This window comes from Diplotaxodon limnothrissa, linkage group LG3 (genome assembly GCF_057381915.1).
Source record: "Diplotaxodon limnothrissa isolate DT_005_m linkage group LG3, D_limnothrissa_male_GT1.1, whole genome shotgun sequence".
Classification (NCBI taxonomy): Eukaryota; Metazoa; Chordata; class Actinopteri; order Cichliformes; family Cichlidae; genus Diplotaxodon; species Diplotaxodon limnothrissa.
Window position 1 is genome coordinate 65,338,990 of NC_140598.1, and position 20,741 is coordinate 65,359,730.

The window sequence follows — 20,741 nt, forward strand, 5'->3', positions numbered from 1 at the left end:
AGACCTGGCCACCAGACGCTCTCCCGCGGGCACCCTCCCCAGGCCTGGCTCCAGGGCAGGGCCCCAGTGACCCTATCCCGGGCAGGGTGAACTGTTCCCTTGGTGTTCTGCTCATAGGGGTCTTCTGAATCGCTCTTTGTCTGGTGCCTCAAAGTTCAGATTTCTAAGCTGAAAATTATGCAAATAAAGACCTTTCTCCATGTTAATTTCACCAATTTCCCTATAAATTAGAAAACATTTTAATTCAAAGAAATGTTCCTTATCTTCCTCATCATTTTGGGGCTACGCTGACTGACGGGCGGGCAGCATCAACACCCAAGTTTGTGAATCAGATAACTTGTGTAGGATTCTGAAATTGATACCACAGGTGCAGCTACTTAAAATAATGTATAAGTCTGAGTCCTGTGACCTTCTCAAGTCAAGGTGATCTCAAGGTCAGAGGTCAGGTCTTCACAAATAACAATTTTATCATTAGAGAAAAAATTACCAATAATCATCCCACAGATGTAATATTATCTACAGCTACTCTTAGTACCATTGATGTTAAGTTAGACTCTTTTTCTCCAATTGATCTTTCTGAGTTAACTTCAATAATTACTTCCTCCAAACCATCAACGTGTCTTTTAGACCCCATCCCTACAAAACTGCTCAAAGAAGTCCTGCCATTAATTAATTCTTCGATCTTAAATATGATCAACCTATCTCTAATAATTGGCTATGTACCACAGGCCTTCAAGCTGGCTGTAGTTAAACCTTTACTCAAAAAGCATCTCTAGACCCAGCAGTCTTAGCTAATTATAGGCCAATCTCCAACCTTCCTTTCATATCAAAAATCCTTGAAAGAGTAGTTGTCAAACAGCTAACAGATCATCTGCAGAGGAATGGTTTATTTGAGGAGTTTCAGTCAGGTTTCAGAGCTCATCACAGCACAGAAACAGCTTTAGTGAAGGTTACAAATGATCTTCTTATGGCCTCTGACAGTGGACTCATCTCTGTGCTTGTCCTGCTAGACCTCAGTGCAGCGTTCGATACTGTCGACCCTAATATCCTATTAGAGCGATTAGAGCATGCTGTAGGTATTACAGGTGGTTTGTACTGCAGTGGTTTGTATCATATCTATCTAATAGACTCCAATTTGTTCATGTAAATGGAGAGTCCTCTTCACACACTGAGGTTAATTATGGAGTTCCACAGGGTTCAGTACTAGGACCAATTCTGTTTACACTATACATGCTTCCCTTAGGCAGCATCATTAGAAGACATACATTTTCACTGCTATGCAGATGACACCCAGCTCTATCTGTCCATGAAGCCAGATAACACACACCAATTAGCTAAACTGCAGGAATGTCTTAAAGACATGCTGGGGGATTCCCATGATGCATTGAGTTTTTCCTTTCCAGTCACCTTTCTCACTCACTATGTATTAACAGACCTCTCTGCATTGAATCATATCTGTTATTAATCTCTGTCTCTCTTCCACAGCATGTCTTTTATCCTGTCTTCCTTCTCTCACCCCAACCGGTCGCAGCAGATGGCCCCGCCCCTCCCTGAGCCTGGTTCTGCGGGAGGTTTCTTCCTGTTAAAAGGGAGTTTTTCCTTCCCACTGTCGCTAAAGTGCTTGCTCATAGAGGGTCATATGATTGTTGGGTTTTTCTCTGTATCTACTGTACAATATAAAGCACCTTGAGGCGACTTTTGTTGTGATTTGGCGCTATATAAATAAAATTGAATTGTCTTAGGAATGCGATAATTTGAGAACAAGGCGCGGTGAATTTAGAAATTTATACCATTTGATTATCTACAAGTAGGACTAGCTCTGGTGGTCATCAATATTTTTTTTATTGTTATACTTTCTAAAAAGTTTGATCTTAATCCTCTTTACTCAGATGGAAATAGTCCCAACAACTGCTGCTGAAAGTTGTACCAAGAAGAATTAAAGCAAAACTCATGGAGTCATATGGACTGCTCAACGATTGTTTTAGCGTTTTTTTTGTGGTCATAATATTTTGTGACATATATTTTTTTAAAACTTTTGGGCGAGGGGGATGTAGAAGTTGGTTTTGTTAACAGTGTCATGCTTTGAGCTGCATCGCTGGGCTAAACCGCAGCTTCATTTCCTGTCAATGTAACCGAATGGAAAGTTCTGTCAGAGGCATTTTCAGCAATTTTTGAAACCACATCCACCCTCCCTCTTTCACACCAATGACACCCTATCTACCTTTAAAAAAAGTATTGATCTTGATAAATGTAACAGCACACCACCTAATATTTAGAAGCCCTTGCTTGCATCTGAAGAGCAGCTGTTGTCTTTATCGTCATCATCATCAACTCCTGAGGAATCATAATGAAAACCGCTCAGTTCCTTTTGCTGTGCATCCTTGGAGCTGCTTTGTTGCCTGCAGTTAACTGCAACAGTAAGATTACCTTAAGTGTCATCATTAAAAGAGAAGTTTTATTTTTTGAGTAAGTCTAATGAAATGTCTTTTTCCTCAGATGCAAATGGTCCCGACACCTGCTGTTTCAAGTTGTACCCGGGAAGAATTCAAGCAAACCTCATCAAGTCGTATCGACTGACTGATCACCGATGCCCAAAGTCTGCCATCATGTAAGTGAAGAAAACTGGGTTTATTTTATTTTCATAATGTTTAACACAAATACTGAAAATACTGTAATGAAAATTATGCAGTATGATCATTGTATCTGCAGAGTTTCTGGACAATTAAAAATTGTCATTTTACACATGATGCTCAGGACATAGTATGAGTTTGATACTTTTTATTTGAACTTGTATTTGTTCTCCTACTATTGTCTTTTAATTTTATCCTGTAAATGTTCAAGAAAAATGCACAAACTTGTTTTCATAATTTGATCAATTTTACGTGGATGTTTGGCTACTTTGCTTGTAAATTGTTTGAAATACACATTTAAGTGTTTATATTATGACATTTTGTCTACTGGTCATTTAAAAAAAAAAAAAGTACATATTCGGGCATTCGAAACCACTGAACGGCTACCCTGAGGTACCTCTGAGCAAGGTAACGTCTCTTCACACTGCTCCCCGGGCGCCTGATTGGTGGCTGCCCACTGCTTCACTAGAGTGAATGGGTTAAATGCAGAGAGTAATTTCCCTACTGGGATAAATAAAGTATACATTATTATTATTATTATTATTGTTATTTTTACAACATATTTACTGAGAGAATTTTGAAGCTTATTTAAAATTCAGATTTCTGAATTTCCACCTCTTTGTTTCAGCTTCATTACCAAAAAGTCTCGTTCAGTGTGTGTGGATGCGTCTGCCTCCTGGACCCAACGCATCATGAAAAGACTGGACCAGAGCTCTTTCTGAACCAGCTGCCTGCTCATCCTTACACATTGCTCTGCTTTGTCAGATAATATCATATAAAACGCATGCAAACTTGAGTTTTTATAATGACAGTTCTTTTACATGTGGTCCAAAGTTTATCTTTCAAGCGATTATAAGCCTGAAATAATCCACTGAACAGTCACGCCCTTTGATTGTGTAATGTCTCGTGGATGCTTTGTGCTATATATATTATGCTCCAAAATAAACACCTCACAAATACGACAAAGAGTCTGAAACTTTTTGTCTCTTCTTCGTTTCTTTGAAGCTTTAAGACTTGTCAAGTCTAATTTTCCTTTGATACAGTTTAAAATAAGGTTTTCTAAATAAATAACACATTTTATCAAATGTTCTGATGGAATATTTAGCAGTAATATATACAGTGACGAAGGATCGGGGCCTGTGGGGGTGGGGGATCCGGGGTAAGGGTAACATGTCCACACTCCTCTTCACACAGTCTGTGACTCACTCAAACCCACTCAACACTGGAATCCACTCATGTTCATCTAACAGGGTCCACCAGAAACAAGAAGGGGTCCAGGAAGATCTGTACAGAGAAAGGTTAGGAAAGGTTCGTTAGAAAAACATGAACAGATTCAAAAAGAGCACCGGGGCTACACTAACTGAGGTAAATGCAAAAATGCAGTGAAAAACGTCACCTCGCTGTTGGCTTACGTAGTGGCAGGAGCGTGCAAGGTGCTTTGAGTACCTGCAGTCTGACTAATCTTGTTCCAGAGTGCATCTATAGTAAAACTGACCTGTCTCATTCTTTCATTTAGAAGTTGATTTTGTGCTTTCCATAGTGCAAACTAGTGATGGTCCGCTTGAAGCTGACGCTCCGGAGAGTGTGTCGAAAAAAACAACACACTGGTTCAGAAGCACTGTGTCTAGGCTTGCTTCGTTTGGCAAAAGTCACGTGACCAGTGACGTCCGAAGCTTCATTACGCACGTAACTGCTTCGGTACCTGATTCAAACAGATATAAGGAAGTGAATCATCCACGGGATTCGTGGAGTGTGTTGATGGTGACAGATAGCGACGAGGTGATCATTCCACTGACAGATATGGAGCCAGCGAGGAAGAGAGGACGTTCTGGCGTGTGGGAATATTTTGAGTTGATTTTGCTCAATTCATTTTATCTGCCGAAGTGAAAAACTTGAAATGTCCAAAATCATGTTTTCATAATGTAAATATCATTACAGCATATGACTTTAGGAACACTTCCATGTGAATTAAAGCTGATGAAGACTACAAAAATGTATTTGACACTATACGTACATGACATTGCTACACAGTTTAGAAAATCATTTTGTTTATTGTTTTTAGGTGATAGTCTGCAGGACCCAGGAATACCTGCATATCTACCAACTTGCAGTGTAGTTCCTGCACTCCACAGCCTCTTCTGTTCCATGCAAGTGGATTTTCTTCAGGGCAGGAGAAACTATTTCTAAGAAAAGAAACAGACTCAGCCAGCGCACAGTAACACTAATCCTCTTGTTAACTGTAAATAACAAAAGGGCTACCTTACATTGATCATGTTTTTACTTTGCAAGTTCTTGATTAGGGGTGGGTTTTGATTATCGCCTTTCTGATTACAATCCATGCTAAATTGAATAAAGTGATATTGATTCATTAAAATCCCGTGTCGATTTGTAAATTAACGTTATTATGCCTGAAACGCCAGCATCTCAGGTTAAACCTCACAACATGTCGTCAAACACCATGCAGCTAAAACAGTAACTGGGAGCAGGTTTACGGATTCTGCATACAAACGTGAACACAGAGCGCGGACCCGACGCGTCAGAGTCAGATTTTGATGTGTCGGCGGGTCCGCGCTGTGTTTGCCTCTTTTTTTTTCGCTGGCTTCTGCAGCTGCAGGTTTCATAACTCTCTGTTTACATCTCTAATTAAATCTCACATGTGTCAGCTTTCTTTTAATAGATACGAAATTATGGATATATACTGTTAAATGATCAGACTTGTAATATTTCTGACTGAGGCAAAACTTTCCAGATTCCAATCAAATTGAATCGGATCCTGTATCGAATCAAAATGATTCTACAAATCAGTGACGATGCAGCCCTACTCAGCTTCCTAAGCATTTTCCCTTTCCAGTTCACAATCAATCCCACCCCTAGGTCAAAAATATGTATAGGACAATTGGCCTAATCTAATATTTTGTATGAACCTGTCCAGCTGTCCAGTGATTAAACGACAAGTAGATGGAGGCAGGACTTCACAGCAGGGGCATACTCCATAATGTGCTGTGCATTCTCATATGTATATTATATATATTGCTCACTTATTGTATTTACCAACATCAAGGAGTTATGAGCAAAGAAAGGCCACCATAGTGCATGTTTAAATAGGGAAAGTTTATTGATCAAAATGTATTACGCAAATACGCATTACATTTTTTTCAGCCCCCCAATCGAGAAAACAAAACCAATTACATGTTCAAAGCAACGGAACGGTGGCCCAATATCAGAGAGAACTCCACTCTTGAGTGAGCAGTGATAATTGAGCAGTCCGTTTTATTTTGCAGATTCAAGCTGCTCTTCAAAATTTTCACCACCAGATGTCACCGGAGAGGACTGTGTTGAAAAGCTTCGAGTAATGAACCGTTTTTCAATACAAGCTTCAGTGCTTCGGAAAGCTTCATTTGGCCATCACTAGTCTATAGATACCCAAAATGCAGGACTCAGACTCAGGGGATGAACTCAAAATCACAGCTTTAATTGCTAGTCACAGAAAACGAGCATACAAAATTAAACTGGGAAAATATAAACTCACACCTTGCAGAGAGGCACACGAAGAAACACACAGCTTAAGGGACGACGCAGCACTGCCTCAGAGAAACACAGGGTTTAAATACAATGGGAAGTAACGAGGGGAATGAGACACAGAAGGAGAGCACAGCTGGGAGAAATCAGAACTGACGAGACAAGGGAGCAAAGTAGGATACACTCACATGAGACACAGACCTTCAAAGTAAAACAGGAATTAGCACAGATGCAAACTAGACTAGGGGAGACAGAGCAACTAAGAAACACAGAGGGCAGCTACCAAATACTCAGAACTAAACAGAATACAAGAAAACCAAACTAAGACACTACACTAAAGAATACGCTGGGACAACAAAGAGAACTAAGAACATAATACAAAAAACTCAGAGGCACAAGAAACTCAAAACACTGGGTCACTGACCCAGGACCGTGACAACCTGTTTATTTTTTGTTTTTTTTAAAAAATCATGCCCTTGCTTTGTCACACTGAATCATGTTGAAAAGATATATTTTCATGGCTCCCCCCATTACCATTTCCTTGTACTTCTTTCTACCAGTCTATTTTATTTTGTGACATTAACATCTTAAATGTACCCCACTAGTTTAATTATTAATAGCTGTGTTAGTATTTATAATGCTTTTTTTTTTATCATGTGCAGATCTACCAAGGGTCAGTGGCACAGTTCACCTTTTGTGGTAAGTTATAACACTTCATATGTGGTCACATAAGTAAGTTGTTTCATTCAATTCAATTCAATTCAACTTTTTCAATTCAATTCAATTCAACTTTATTTATATAGCGCCAAATCACAACATAAGTCGCCTCAAGGCGCTTCATAGATACAGAGAAAAACCCAACAATCACATGACCCCCTATGAGCAAGCACTTTGGCAACAGTGGGAAGGAAAAACTCCCTTTTAACAGGAAGAAACCTCCGGCAGAACCAGGCTCAGGGAGGGGCGGCCATCTGCTGCGACCGGTTGGGGTGAGAGAAGGAAGACAGGATAAAAGACATGCTGTGGAAGAGAGACAGAGGTTAACAACAGATATGATTCAATGCAGAGAGGTCTGTTAATACATAGTGAGCGAGAAAGGTGACTGGAAAGCAAAAACTCAATGCATCATGGGAATCCCCCGGCAGCCTATGTCTATTGCAGCATAACTAAGGGAGGATTCAGGGTCACCTGGTCCAGCCCTAACTATATGCTTTAGCAAAAAGGAAAGTTTGAAGCCTAATCTTGAAAGTAGAGATAGTGTCCGTCTCCTGAATCCAAACTGGAAGCTGGTTCCACAGAAGAGGGGCCTGAAAACTGAAGGCTCTCCCTCCCATTCTACTTTTAAATACTCTAGGAACAACAAGTAGGCCTGCAGAGCGAGAGCGAAGTGCTCTAATAGGGTGATATGGTACTACAAGGTCATTAAGATAAGATGGGGCCTGATTATTTAAGACCTTGTATGTGAGGAGCAGGAGTTTGAATTCAATTCTGGATTTAACAGGAAGCCAATGAAGGGAAGCCAAAACAGGAGAAATATGCTCTCTCTTTCTAGTCCCTGTCAGTACTCTTGCTGCAGCATTTTGGATTAGCTGAAGGCTTTTCAGGGAGTTTTTTGGACATCCTGATAATAATGAATTACAGTAGTCCAGCCTGGAAGTAATAAATGCGTGAACTAGTTTTTCAGCGTCACTCTGAGACAGGATATTTCTAATTTTAGAGATATTGCGCATATGGAAGAACGCAGTCTTACATATTTGTTTAATACGTGCGTTGAAGGACATGTCCTGGTCAAAAATGACTCCAAGGTTCCTCACCGCGTTACTGGAGGCCAAGGTAATGCCATCCAGAGTAAGAATCTGGTTAGATACCATATTTCTAAGCTTTTCAGGGCCGAGTACAATAACCTCAGTTTTATCTGAATTAAGAAGCAGAAAGTTAGCGGCCATCCAGGTCTTTATGTCTTTAAGACATTCCTGCAGTTTAACTAATTGGTGTGTGTTATCTGGCTTCATGGACAGATAGAGCTGGGTGTCATCTGCATAGCAGTGAAAATGTATGCTATGTCTTCTAATGATGCTGCCTAAGGGAAGCATGTATAATGTAAACAGAATTGGTCCTAGCACTGAACCCTGTGGAACTCCATAATTAACCTCAGTGTGTGAAGAGGACTCTCCATTTACATGAACAAACTGGAGTCTATTAGATAGATATGATACAAACCACTGCAGTGCAGTACCTGTAATACCTACAGCATGCTCTAATCGCTCTAATAGGATATTATGGTCGACAGTATCGAATGCTGCACTAAGGTCTAGCAGGACAAGCACAGAGATGAGTCCACTGTCAGAGGCCATAAGAAGATCATTTGTAACTTTCACTAAAGCTGTTTCTGTGCCGTGATGAGCTCTGAAACCTGACTGAAACTCTTCAAATAAACCATTCCTCTGCAGATGATCTGTTAGCTGTTTGACTAACAGATCAAACAGATCAAACAGCTAACAAAAATCCTCTTTCAAGGATTTTTGATATGAAAGGAAGGTTGGAGATTGGCCTATAATTAGTTTCATCAGTTGTTCAGTTCTTATAAAATGTTGTATAATTGTACCAAATCACTGAGGATACATCCAATGTGTAAATCACAATCAACAATTTTACTGTGATATTTGCTCGTGTTTAGAGAATCTCCATTATCTTTGTTACTGAGTTTCCATTTTTGTAGGGCCAAATTTGTATTAAAAATTAATATTTTCATATGATGTGAAATGACTCAATCATTTCTAATTTTTAGAAGAAACCATTCATTAAGTCCCTTAAGGTGAAGATTTCATTTATTGATAATGATAAAATTAACACAATTTAAAAGGTTTCACTGATAAACACATAATTTTTCCTTGCTTTGAACCCCATGTTCTATATAGATTACAGCTCTGATCTGGAGAACACTATTTTAAAATACTGTGTAGGGTTTTTGTCAAATGATTAAGAAACAGACTCTCTGTCACAAGAGACAGAAAGGTTGTATCTTAAAAGAAAAGTCTCCAAAATTTGGTAGAGTCTGATGTCATGCAGTTTCATAAACATGTATTCTCCCCAAAGAATGACACCTGAAAACTTTGCCTTAAATGAACTTTTCTTTTCCCTTTTTAGGAGGCGCCTGATATCAACGTGAAACGCACTGCAGTACTTCGTGCCCTTCCTGTATGTCTATGTCTGTGTCAATTTTGGGCTCCTGAGAGGGGTTATCATCCACTTCCTGCTCCACAAAGGCTTTGTGTGGATACTGACGCTTCACTGTACCATCCTGTCTGGCAACCTCTGCTTCTTTTCGTATTTGTTTTGCAGAAGAGATCCGCATGTTCCCTTCAATAAAACCAAGATGACGTGCAATGAATTTATCTATCCTTATAGGGAGATTTTCATGCTTGAACAGACCATGTTTAATGTTCTTGAACTCTGCTTCAACATTAGCTAAAGTTGCAGTGAGTTTTTTGCTCTGAAATAGGGGAACCATTTCTCCAGTCCAGAGTGGTAGGTATCCTCCCAATCTAATTAGGTGTGGGACGAGCTCAGGTAGATAGTGCATATTGTCTCGATCACCATGATCTTCAGCATGGCACCTGCTCCCCTCACAAATATCTGCCACCCACTGCCTTAAGTCGGTGTTTATTTCTGTGCATGGATCCAATCTAATGTCTTCTTCTTCCTTGTCATCAGAAACAGACATAGTCTCATCTGCAATTTTTCTTTTCAGATTTGATTTGGACACTTCTGACATAATGAGGTTTCCAAAACTGTCACAGCCTTCTGTCTCACTTAATGCCACAATAGCAATGCTGCGTATTAGGACCTCTGCTTCTTCCAAGGATTGGGACTTGACAAGTTGTGCCATTGATCGCACATAGAAATCCCTCACCCGATGAGGCTTTTTTCCTCAAACAGTCCCACTGGCAAATCATTTTGATTAAGTGTGCCACATCCACTCTAATGAAACATTCAATTCAATTTTATTTATATAGCGCCAAATCACAACATAAGTCGCCTCAAGGCGCTTCATAGATACAGAGAAAAACCCAACAATCATATGACCCCCTATGAGCAAGCATTTTGGCGACAGTGGGAAGGAAAAACTCCCTTTTAACAGGAAGAAACCTCCAGCAGAACCAGGCTCAGGGAGGGGCGGCCATCTGCTGCGACCGGTTGGGGTGAGAGAAGGAAGACAGGATAAAAGACATGCTGTGGAAGAGAGCCAGAGGTTAATAACAGATATAATTCAATGCAGAGAGGTCTGTTAATACATAGTGAGTGAGAAAGGTGACTGGAAAGGAAAAACTCAATGCATCATGGGAATCCCCTGGCAGCCTACATCTATTGAAGCATAACGAAGAGAGGATTCAGGGTCACCTGGTCCAGCCCTAACTATATGCTTTAGCAAAAAGGAAAGTTTGAAGCCTAATCTTGAAAGTAGAGAGTGTCCGTCTCCTGAATCCAAACTGGAAGCTGGTTCCACAGAAGAGGGGCCTGAAAACTGAAGGCTTTTATTCGATTCCATTACTGTGGGGGGGCTGGTTGACCTTTTGACCTTTACATTTTCATTAATATCTTTAAAACAGAGGCAGCACAAACCAGCACAAACGTAGCACAGTTGATTGACACCAGTTTTGTTTGATTCCATTAATGTGGGGGGGCTGGTTGACCTTTTGACCTTTACATTTTCATTAATATCTTTAAAACAGAGGCAGCACAAACCAGCACAAACGTAGCACAGTTGCTTGACACCAGTTTTATTTGATTCCATTAATGTGGGGGGGCTGGTTGACCTCTGATGACCTCCAGAAATTTGTATGGATTTCTTTAAAATGATAGCAGCACAAACGTAAATTTTTGCAGCACAAACCAGCACAAACACAGCACAGTTGATTGACACCAGTTTTGTTTGATTCCATTAATGTGGGGGGGCTGGTTGACCTCTGATGACCTCTACAAATTTTCTTGAATATCTTTAAAATGATAGCGGCACAAACAACAATTTTAGCAGCACAAACCAGCACAAACGTTTGACATCAATTTTGTTCAATCCCATTAATGTGGGGGGGGCTGGTTGACCTTTTGACCTTTACATTTTCATTAATATCTTTAAAACAGAGGCAGCACAAACCAGCACAAACGTAAATTTTTGCAGCACAAACCAGCACAAACGTAGCACAGTTGATTGACACCAGTTTTGTTTGATTCCATTAATGTGGGGGGGGCTGGTTGACCTCTGATGACCTCTACAAATTTTCTTGAATATCTTTAAAATGATAGTGGCACAAACAACAATTTTAGCAGCACAAACCAGCACAAACGTTTGACATCAATTTTGTTCGATCCCATTAATGTGGGGGGGGGGGGGCTGGTTGACCTTTTGACCTTTACATTTTCATTAATATCTTTAAAACAGAGGCAGCACAAACAACAATTTTAGCAGCACAAACCAGCACAAACGTTTGACATCAATTTTGTTCAATCCCATTAATGTGGGGGGGGGGCTGGTTGACCTTTTGACCTTTACATTTTCATTAATATCTTTAAAACAGAGGCAGCACAAACCAGCACAAACGTAGCACAGTTGATTGACACCAGTTTTATTTGATTCCATTAATGTGGGGGGGCTGGTTGACCTCTGATGACCTCCAGAAATTTGTATGGATTTCTTTAAAATGATAGCAGCACAAACGTAAATTTTTGCAGCACAAACCAGCACAAACGTAGCACAGTTGATTGACACCCATTTTGTTTGATTTAATTAATGTGAGGGGGCTGGTTGACCTCTGATGACCTCTAGATATTTTGATTAATATCTTTAAAATGATAGCAGCACAAACGACAATTTTTGCAGCACAAACCAGCACAAACGTTTGATACCACTTTTGTTGGATTTGAAGAAGGTGGGGGGGCAACTTGCCCTATGACAGCTGGGATAGATTCCAGCACCCCCTGCGACCCTTAAAAGGATAAGCAAATGGATGGATGGAATTTTATTAATATCTTTAAAAATAATAGCACCACAAACAAAATTTTTTGCAGCACAAACCTGTGACATCAACTTTTGTTTGATTTGGGTGATGTGGGGGGGCTGGTTGACCTTTTGACGTTTGCATTTTCATTAATATCTTTAAAACAGAGGCAGCACAAACGACAATTTTAGCAGCACAAACCAGCACAAACACAGCACAGTTGATTGACACCAGTTTTGTTTGATTCCATTAATGTGGGGGGGCTGGTTGACCTCTGATGACCTCTAAAAATTTTCTTGAATATCTTTAAAATGATAGCAGCACAAACGACAATTTTTGCAGAACAAACCAGCACAAACGTAGCACAGTTGATTGACACCCATTTTGTTTGATTTAATTAATGTGAGGGGGCTGGTTGACCTCTGATGACCTCTAGATATTTTGATTAATATCTTTAAAATGATAGCAGCACAAACGACAATTTTTGCAGCACAAACCAGCACAAACGTTTGATACCACTTTTGTTGGATTTGAAGAAGGTGGGGGGGGCAACTTCACTCACATATGTCATGTCTACTGAATTCTCATTTTTCATGCCTGTGGAGTTTATTATATGGACGTGGTGACAGTGTAAAGACAGCCTGCTCTTCTGATTTAACTTTTCAAGCATTCACACTAATTAGTGTTTAAACCTCCCATGGTTCTATATCTGGGGATGTGGCTTTGGTTTGCACTGATGACAGCTTATAGTTGAAATGTGTTTGACGGTAAATGGTCAATAAAGAAGACAGCATTTTGTTTTGTTTTTACACAATGATTTTGTCATGTGCTGTGTGCAGGTAGGAACTGTGGACCCAATGTGCAGACACTTGGAGGTAAAAGTGTGAACTTAAAACAGCTTTAACGCTAAACACAAATATAACAAAAGCAAGAATACCAAAAGAAACTTACACAGGCAGCCAAACAGAACACACAGCATAGGATGAGGGAGATCGCGACAAAGACCAAAGAAAACTCAGGGCTTACATACCCAGAGAGAGCCATCAGGGAATGGGAGACAACAGAGAAACACAGCTGGGACAAATAAGGGTAGCGAGACAAGGGAAGCAAATCCAGATACATTAACATGAGACATGGACTTTCAAAGTAAAACAGGAAACATAACACAGACAACGCGGACTTGACGAGGGGATACAGCAGACAGGGGGAGACAGAACAACTATGTAACACAGAGACAGAAACCAGAAGACAGAACTCTAAGAAACCAAAAGACTAGAAATGATAAATAATGGCAAAATCAAAGTTCAATAATAATGTAAAACTCAAAATTTTGGGTCAACGAACCCAGGCACCCTAACAGATTTATTTTTACAGTTAATTTTTTTCTATTTAATTATTTAGTTACAGTCCACCATACCTCTGATCCCCTGTCAATCCATCCACCCCCTTTTTAATGGTGTATCTGATTCAGGGTCATGAAGGGCTGGAGCAGCTGTCACAGACTGAGCAAGGTACACCCTGTACAGGTCACCAGTCTATGGCAGTGTCCCACTGTGTGTAGCACAGATTTCACTCTCTGGCTTTATTTATAGCATAATAAGACATTTTACTTTTAAAAATCAAGGACACCAACAAGGCAGATAGGGCACATGCACTGGGGCCACAAATGTCCCAGGTTTAGTCCGTAATTCAATTCAATTCAATTTTATTTATATAGCGCCAAATCACAACAAAAGTCGCCTCAAGGCGCTTCATAGATACAGAGAAAAACCCAACAATCATATGACCCCCTATGAGCAAGCACTTTGGTGACAGTGGGAAGGAAAAACTCCCTTTTAACAGGAAGAAACCTCCAGCAGAATCAGGCTCAGGGAGGGGCGGGGCCATCTGCTGCGACCGGTTGGGGTGAGAGAAGGAAGACAGGATAAAAGACATGCTGTGGAAGAGAGCCAGAGGTTAATAACAGATATGATTCAATGCAGAGAGGTCTATTAACACAGCGGTCCCTAAGCGCCACGGACCGGTTCATGCCCGACAATATTTTTACGGACTGGCCTAGTACCGGTACCGTAAAAAAGAAGATTTATTCATAACACACGTGAAAAGACCCAGGAAAACCGAGTTAACGATAAAAACGATAACAAAATAACGCTAAAAAAACGATAAAAATCCTGAAAACCATACATTTCACACCTGAGCCTCAACTCTCAACTCTCGTGGCCCGGTACCAAACGACTCATGGACCGGTACCGAGGCCCGGGGGTTGGGGACCGCTGTATTAATACATAGTGAGTGAGAAAGGTGACTGGAAAGGAAAAACTCAATGCATCGTGGGAATCCCCGGCAGCCTACGTCTATCGCAGCATAACTACGGGAGGATTCAGGATCAGTGCTCTAAGTGCTCTAATGGGGTGATATGGTACTACAAGGTCATTAAGATAAGATGGGGCCTGATTATTCAAGACCTTGTATGTGAGGAGCAGGATTTTGAATTCAATTCTGGGTTTGAAGGGAAGCCAAAACAGGAGAAATATGCTCTCTCTTTCTAGTCCCTGTCAGGACTCTTGCTGCAGCATTTTGGATTAGCTGAAGGCTTTTCAGCGAGTTTTTTGGACATCCTGATAATAATGAATTACAGTAGTCCAGCCTGGAAGTAATAAATGCGTGAACTAGTTTTTCAGCGTCACTCTGAGACAGGATATTTCTAACTTTAGAGATGTTGCGCAAATGGAAGAACGCAGTCTTACATATTTGTTTAATACGTGCGTTGAAGGACATATCCTGGTCAAAAATTACTCCAAGGTTCCTCACAGCGTTACTGGAGGCCAAGGTAATGCCATCCAGAGTAAGAATCTGGTTAGATACCATATTTCTAGGCTTTTCAGGGCCGAGTACAATAACCTCAGTTTTATCTGAATTAAGAAGCAGAAAGTTAGCGGCCATCCAGGTCTTTATGTCTTTAAGACATTCCTGCAGTTTAACTAATTGGTGTGTGTTATCTGGCTTCATGGAGCTGGGTGTCATCTGCATGGCAGTGAAATTGTATGCTATATCTTTTAATGATGCTGCCTAGGGGGTGCATGTATAATGTAAACAGAATTGGTCCTAGCACTGAACCTGTGGAACTCCATAATTAACCTCAGTGTGTGAAGAGGACTCTCCATTTACATGAACAAACTGGAGTCTATTAGATAGATATGATACAAACCACTGCAGTGCAGTACCTGTAATACCTACAGCATGTTCTAATCGCTCTAATAGGATATTATGGTCGACAGTATCGAATGCTGCACTAAGGTCTAGCAGGACAAGCACAGAGATGAGTCCACTGTCAGAGGCCATAAGAAGATCATTTGTAACCTTCACTAAAGCTTTTTCTGTGCTGTGATGAGCTCTGAAACCTGACTGAAACTCTTCAAATAAACCATTCCTCTGCAGATGATCTGTTAGCTGTTTGACAGCTACTCTTTCAAGGATGTTTGATATGAAAGGAACGTTGGAGATTGGCCTATAATTAGCTAAGACTGCTGGGTCTAGAGATGCTTTTTGAGTAAAGGTTTAACTACAGCCAGCTTGATGGCCTGTGGTACATAGCCGATTATTAGAGATAGGTTGATCATATTTAAGATTGAAGAATTAATTAATGGCAGGACTTCTTTGAGCAGTTTCGTAGGAATGGGGTCTGAAGGAAACGGCTTCCAGGGCCTAATCCGTGGATCAAGTCAAGTCAAGTCAAGTTTATTTATAAAGCACATTTAAAAACAACCGAGGCTGACCAAAGTGCTGTACAATAAAATACAAATATAAAATACAATAAAACACAAGTACATAAAACACCTCACTGATAAAACAATAAATTAAAACAATAAGTTAAACCTTGCTAAAAGCCAATGAGAAGAGGTGAGTTTTAAGAGCAATTTTAAAAGTTCCAAGGCTTGTGGAGAATCTGATGTGAGGAGGTAAACTGTTCCACAGTCTGGGTGCAGCCACAGCAAAAGCCCTCTCTCCCCTAGTCTTTAGTCTGTACCTGGGAACATCTAAAAGCATCAGGTCTGCTGACCTCAAAGATCTCCTGGGGCGGTAAATGCTAAGAAGCTCTGCCAGGTAAGGAGGTGCAGTACCGTTCAGAACCTTAAAAACCAACAGTAAAATTTTAAAATCAATCCTAAAAGCAACTGTGAGCCAGTGGAGAGAGCAGAGGACCGGAGTGATGTGGTCTCTCTTTTTGGAGCCGGTCAGCATGCGAGCAGCAGCGTTCTGCACTAGTTGAAGGCGATGCAGGCAGGAACGATCTAAACCAGCATAAAGGGAGTTACAGTAGTCCAGCCGTGAAGTAATAAAAGCATGGACCACCCTTTCTAGATCGTTCCTGGACAGGTAGGACTTGACTTTAGCTAAAATCCGTAGATGATAAAAAGATCCCTTGACTACGGAGCTGATTTGTTTATCAAATTTAAAAGCACTGTCAAAAGTAACACCGAGGCTCTTAATGGAGGAAGTACATTCGGAAGTTAGGGGTCCCATAAAATCAAAGGAAAGGTTGGGGTCTTTAGGAAGCCCAAACACAATGACTTCAGTTTTACTTTCATTTAGATGTAGAAAGTTAAGAGCCATCCAAGTCTTAATGTCAGACAAACAGGAGAATAACGGCTGCAGAGAGTCCTTACAGTCTAACCTCAGAGGGAGGTAGATCTGAATGTCATCAGCAAAGGTGTGGAAGGACACATTATGTTTGCGCAGCACATCGCCCAGAGGGAGCAAATACAGAATAAACAGCAGGGGGCCTAGAATGGACCCCTGAGGTACACCACAAGTTAAAGGAGCTCTGGGAGATGACAGGTCACCGAGGTGAACAGAAAAACTCCTGTTATCCAGATAGGACTGGAAAAACTTTAAAACAGTACCTTTCTATTCTATTCTATTCTATTCAGACCGACACAGTGTTCTAGGCGGGATAACAGTATGTTGTGATCAACAGTGTCGAAGGCTGCTGTCAGGTCTAAGGTTACTAGGACTGCAGCACAACCAGAGTCTACAGTTAAAAGCAAATCATTAAAAACTCTCAGTAAGGCGGTTTCAGTGCTGTGACGAGCTCTAAAACCAGACTGAAACTTCTCATAGAGACTGTTGTTGTCTAAAAACGACTGGAGCTGCCTGAGGACAACTCGTTCCAGTACTTTGGACAGAAAGGGCAGATTGGAAATGGGCCTATAATTGGAGAGTATAGATGGATCCAGATTAGGCTTTTTGAGAAGAGGTTGAACAACTGCATGCTTAAAAAGTGTTGGGAAACAACCAGAGCTGAGACAGGCATTGATCAGGACCAGAAGGACAGGTCCAACTGAGTCCAGGACCTGCTTCAGAAGACGAGAGGGAATAGCGTCAGTGGAACAGTTGGTAGACTTGACCTTGCAGACCGTTTCATGCAGCTGGGAAAGAGAGATTAGCTCAAACTGGTTAAAGGCAGAGTGGCACGAGGGAGAAACACGGGGGTTGAAAAGTGGAGGTGGAATGACAGACTGCAGGGAGGAAATCTTATTAACAAAGAAATATAAAAAGTCATTGCAGAGGGTGGCAGAAGGTGTGAGGCAGGTGGACGTATGAGGATTAACAATGGAGTTTAAAACACGAAACAGAGTCTGAGGTTTATGGACATTACTGCTGACCAGGTTAGATATGTAGGAGGACTTAGCCTCTTTAGCAGCTTTCTGATAAGTTAAAAGAGAGTCTCTCAGGATATTGAAGGAGATTTGCAGCTTGTCCTTTTTCCACTTTCTCTCAGCACACCTGCAGGAGCGCCTGAGAGCACGAACAGAGTCTGTAATCCAGGGTTCAGCGTGAGCTTTGGGATGGAGTGATTTTAGGGGAGCGATGGAGTCCAGAATAGAAGTGCATGTTGAGTTAAAAAGAGCAGTTAAATCTTCTGCACACAGGGAGTCAATCCAGTCCACCGTGGAGCGCTCAGAGTTGTTGAAAGCAGCAGAGAACTGGGATGGTACATGGGTATTGATGATCCGGTGGCGGCGTGAAGGAGCTTTAACTGCAGCAACAAAACAATCTGCAGTGGCAGAAAACAGAACAGGAAGGTGATCAGAGATACACGCACTCTCACAGATTTCAGAGACGTGGATACTCAGGCCGTGAGACATGACGAGGTCCAGTGTGTGACCTTTCTCATGTGTGGAGCCAGACACACACTGAGTCAGGTTAAAAGAGTCCAGCAGTGATACAAAGTCTCTAACCAGAGGTTTAGATGGACAACACATATGGATGTTCAGATCGCCAACAATAAGAAAATGATCAAAATCTACTGAAAGTCCTGATAAGAATTCCCCAAACTCACTGATAAAGTCCTTGTTGAATTTGGGAGGACGGTACACTACTGCACACAGTAATGGAGTAGATGAGTTCAATTAAAAAAGCTGCAGTTCAAAGCTGGAAAAGGAGAAAGATGAAATCTGATGACAGTCATAAACTGATTTAAAAACACAGGCAAGGCCTCCACCTTTACCAGAAGACCTGGGAGAGTTGAAAAAACAACAGCCTGGAGGAAGAAGCTCAGAGAAAGCCACAGTCTCACCGGCATGTAGCCAGGTCTCAGTCAGGAACATAAAATCCAGTTCAGGAGAAGAGAAAAAATCCTTGAGTAGAAACGTCTTATTGGAGAGAGATCGAGTGTTGATCAAAGCCATAGATAAGGTGAGATCAGTAGCTGTCATCGGGGTTGATGTGCGGCTGAGTGGGCGGAGGTTTGAAATAACGATACCAAGTCTGCGGATCCGTGGCTGGAGAGGAGCCGATGACCCAACACCCGGAACAGAAGCAACCAGCGACGTACTTTGAGAGTCACGCAGGAGAGGAGCAGGCATCAGGCGCGGGCCGGAGGTGGAAGAGAGTCGCTCACCTGAGGAGGACGCCACCGCTGGCATGGTGAGGAGTGAACCAGACGACTGAAGGAAGCGCGGGCCGAGAAGCGGGCCCACCGGTGAAAGAGGAGCAGCACCAGGCGGAGTTGGAGAGACAGTGCGCACCCAGGGTCCTCTGGGTTGGAGTGAGCCTCTCACAGTGGCAGAGTAGCAGAAACCCATTTGTACAAGGAGAGGATCAGCCAGGCAAGAAAGTGACAGGAATGCCTTTGTACGAGCCAGGAGACCACTTCGCTTCCCTCGTCTTCTCCAGCGTTTTCTCCGGTGTAGCTTGGGAGGGAGGAACCAGGTGCGACGTAGGTAAGGCGGAATGCCATCGAGCGGTGGAGGCGCACTGCTTGTTTGCCCATCAAAAACAAAGGACAAAGGTGCTGTCACTGCCGAGTCTCGGATGATAAAAAGAGTTTTTCGGTCATAAGTCCGGAGCGAGTTAATTTCCACAGTTAAGGCAATGAGCAGCAAACAGAAAACCAGAAAACAGGTGGAGTGACGGCGAGCCGAACATACTGGCGCCATCTTGATTATTCAGATCGGCTTCCTCCGAGGCGTGGACGTCTATCAGCAGAGAATGTACCTTCACCTATCAGCAGAGAATGTCCCTTAGTCTGTAACACAGTCAAATATATTCTCAAGTAATATTCAAGCATGCCATTCAGCGTGTTAGTACGAGCTCGGGAGCAGCTTGGGAGAACAAGAAAACAGAGACTGCTTCAGGTTGTCTTCCCAAATTGACTCAACTTTATTCACAAGTACAACAGTTTATATAGAGGGTAAAATTCATGAGACAGCAGATTATCAGTTTAAACCAGTACAGACCAAGATAAGGGAGCGTCTTCCTGCCCTTGGGTGAAGAAGCACCCTTTGTATAGTTTATCAGTTCAGCTACAATGGTGATTATCTCAGCGACATATTTTCAAGGCACGAAATAAAGAGTTCTTTCATTAGTGAATTCTGAAACAAACCATCTGGCCTTCAACAGGCGTCTCCTAAGAGATTTAGAAACTAATGTAGCTGAGGGAGTGATCTCTGTGGTATTTCAACCTTGTACCAGCCTGTGATTCTCACACATCAATTCTTGGGTCAAAGAGAAAAATAACTAAAACAAAGGGGCCTTATTGAATGACAGAGTTTTCCTGTATAATGTCACTATAAAACAATATCCAGTAAATGCTCCCATGGTACTAAAATACCTAACAGGGTCTAAAAGACACGTTGATGGTTTGGAGGAAGTAATTATTGAAGTTAACTCAGAAAGATCAATTGGAGAAAAAGAGTCTAATATAACATCAATGGTACTAAGAGTAGCTGTAGATATTACATCTGTGGGATGATTATTGGTAATTTTTTCTCTAATGATAAAAATTTTATTTGTGAAGAAGTTCATGAAGTCATTACTAGTTAACGTTAAAGGGATGGTTGGCTCAAAAGAGCTCTGACTTTTTGTCAGCCTGGCTACAGTGCTGAAGAGAAACCGGGAGTTATTCTTATTTCCTCAATCAGTGACGAATAGTAAGATGTTCTGGCTTTGCGGAGGGCTTTCTTATAAAGCAGCAAACTATTTCTCCAGGCTAAATGATGATCCTCTAAATTTGTGACACGCCATTTCCTCTCCAGCTTACGAGTCATCTGCTTTAGGCTACGTGTTTGAGAATTATACCACAGAGTCAGGT

At 41.5% G+C, this 20,741-nt stretch overlaps 1 protein-coding gene and 1 pseudogene across 1 annotated transcript; one reads left to right on the forward strand and one right to left on the reverse strand.

Moving 5' to 3' along the window:
• Nucleotides 1-2,300: 2,300 nt before the first annotated feature.
• On the forward strand, nt 2,301-3,509 carry LOC146636929 (eotaxin-like). The gene is made up of 3 exons (XM_085351126.1): nt 2,301-2,417; nt 2,497-2,608; nt 3,259-3,509. Exons 1-3 carry the CDS (start codon nt 2,348-2,350, stop codon nt 3,350-3,352), a joined length of 276 nt encoding a protein of 91 aa, XP_085207252.1. The 5' UTR covers nt 2,301-2,347; the 3' UTR covers nt 3,353-3,509.
• Nucleotides 3,510-7,348: 3,839 nt separating this feature from the next.
• LOC146636930 (uncharacterized) lies at nt 7,349-19,587 on the reverse strand (annotated as a pseudogene).
• Between the last annotated feature and the right edge of the window lie 1,154 nt (nt 19,588-20,741).

Excerpts from the sequence above, each read along its gene's own strand:
- LOC146636929 (XM_085351126.1), top strand. The coding sequence starts at position 2,348 with ATGAAAACCGCTCAGTTCCTTTTGCTGTGCATCCTTGGAGCTGCTTTG. Across the intron at positions 2,418-2,496 it reads GCCTGCAGTTAACTGCAACA|ATGCAAATGGTCCCGACACC; the intron begins GTAAGATTACCT and ends CTTTTTCCTCAG. Across the intron at positions 2,609-3,258 it reads TGCCCAAAGTCTGCCATCAT|CTTCATTACCAAAAAGTCTC; the intron begins GTAAGTGAAGAA and ends TCTTTGTTTCAG.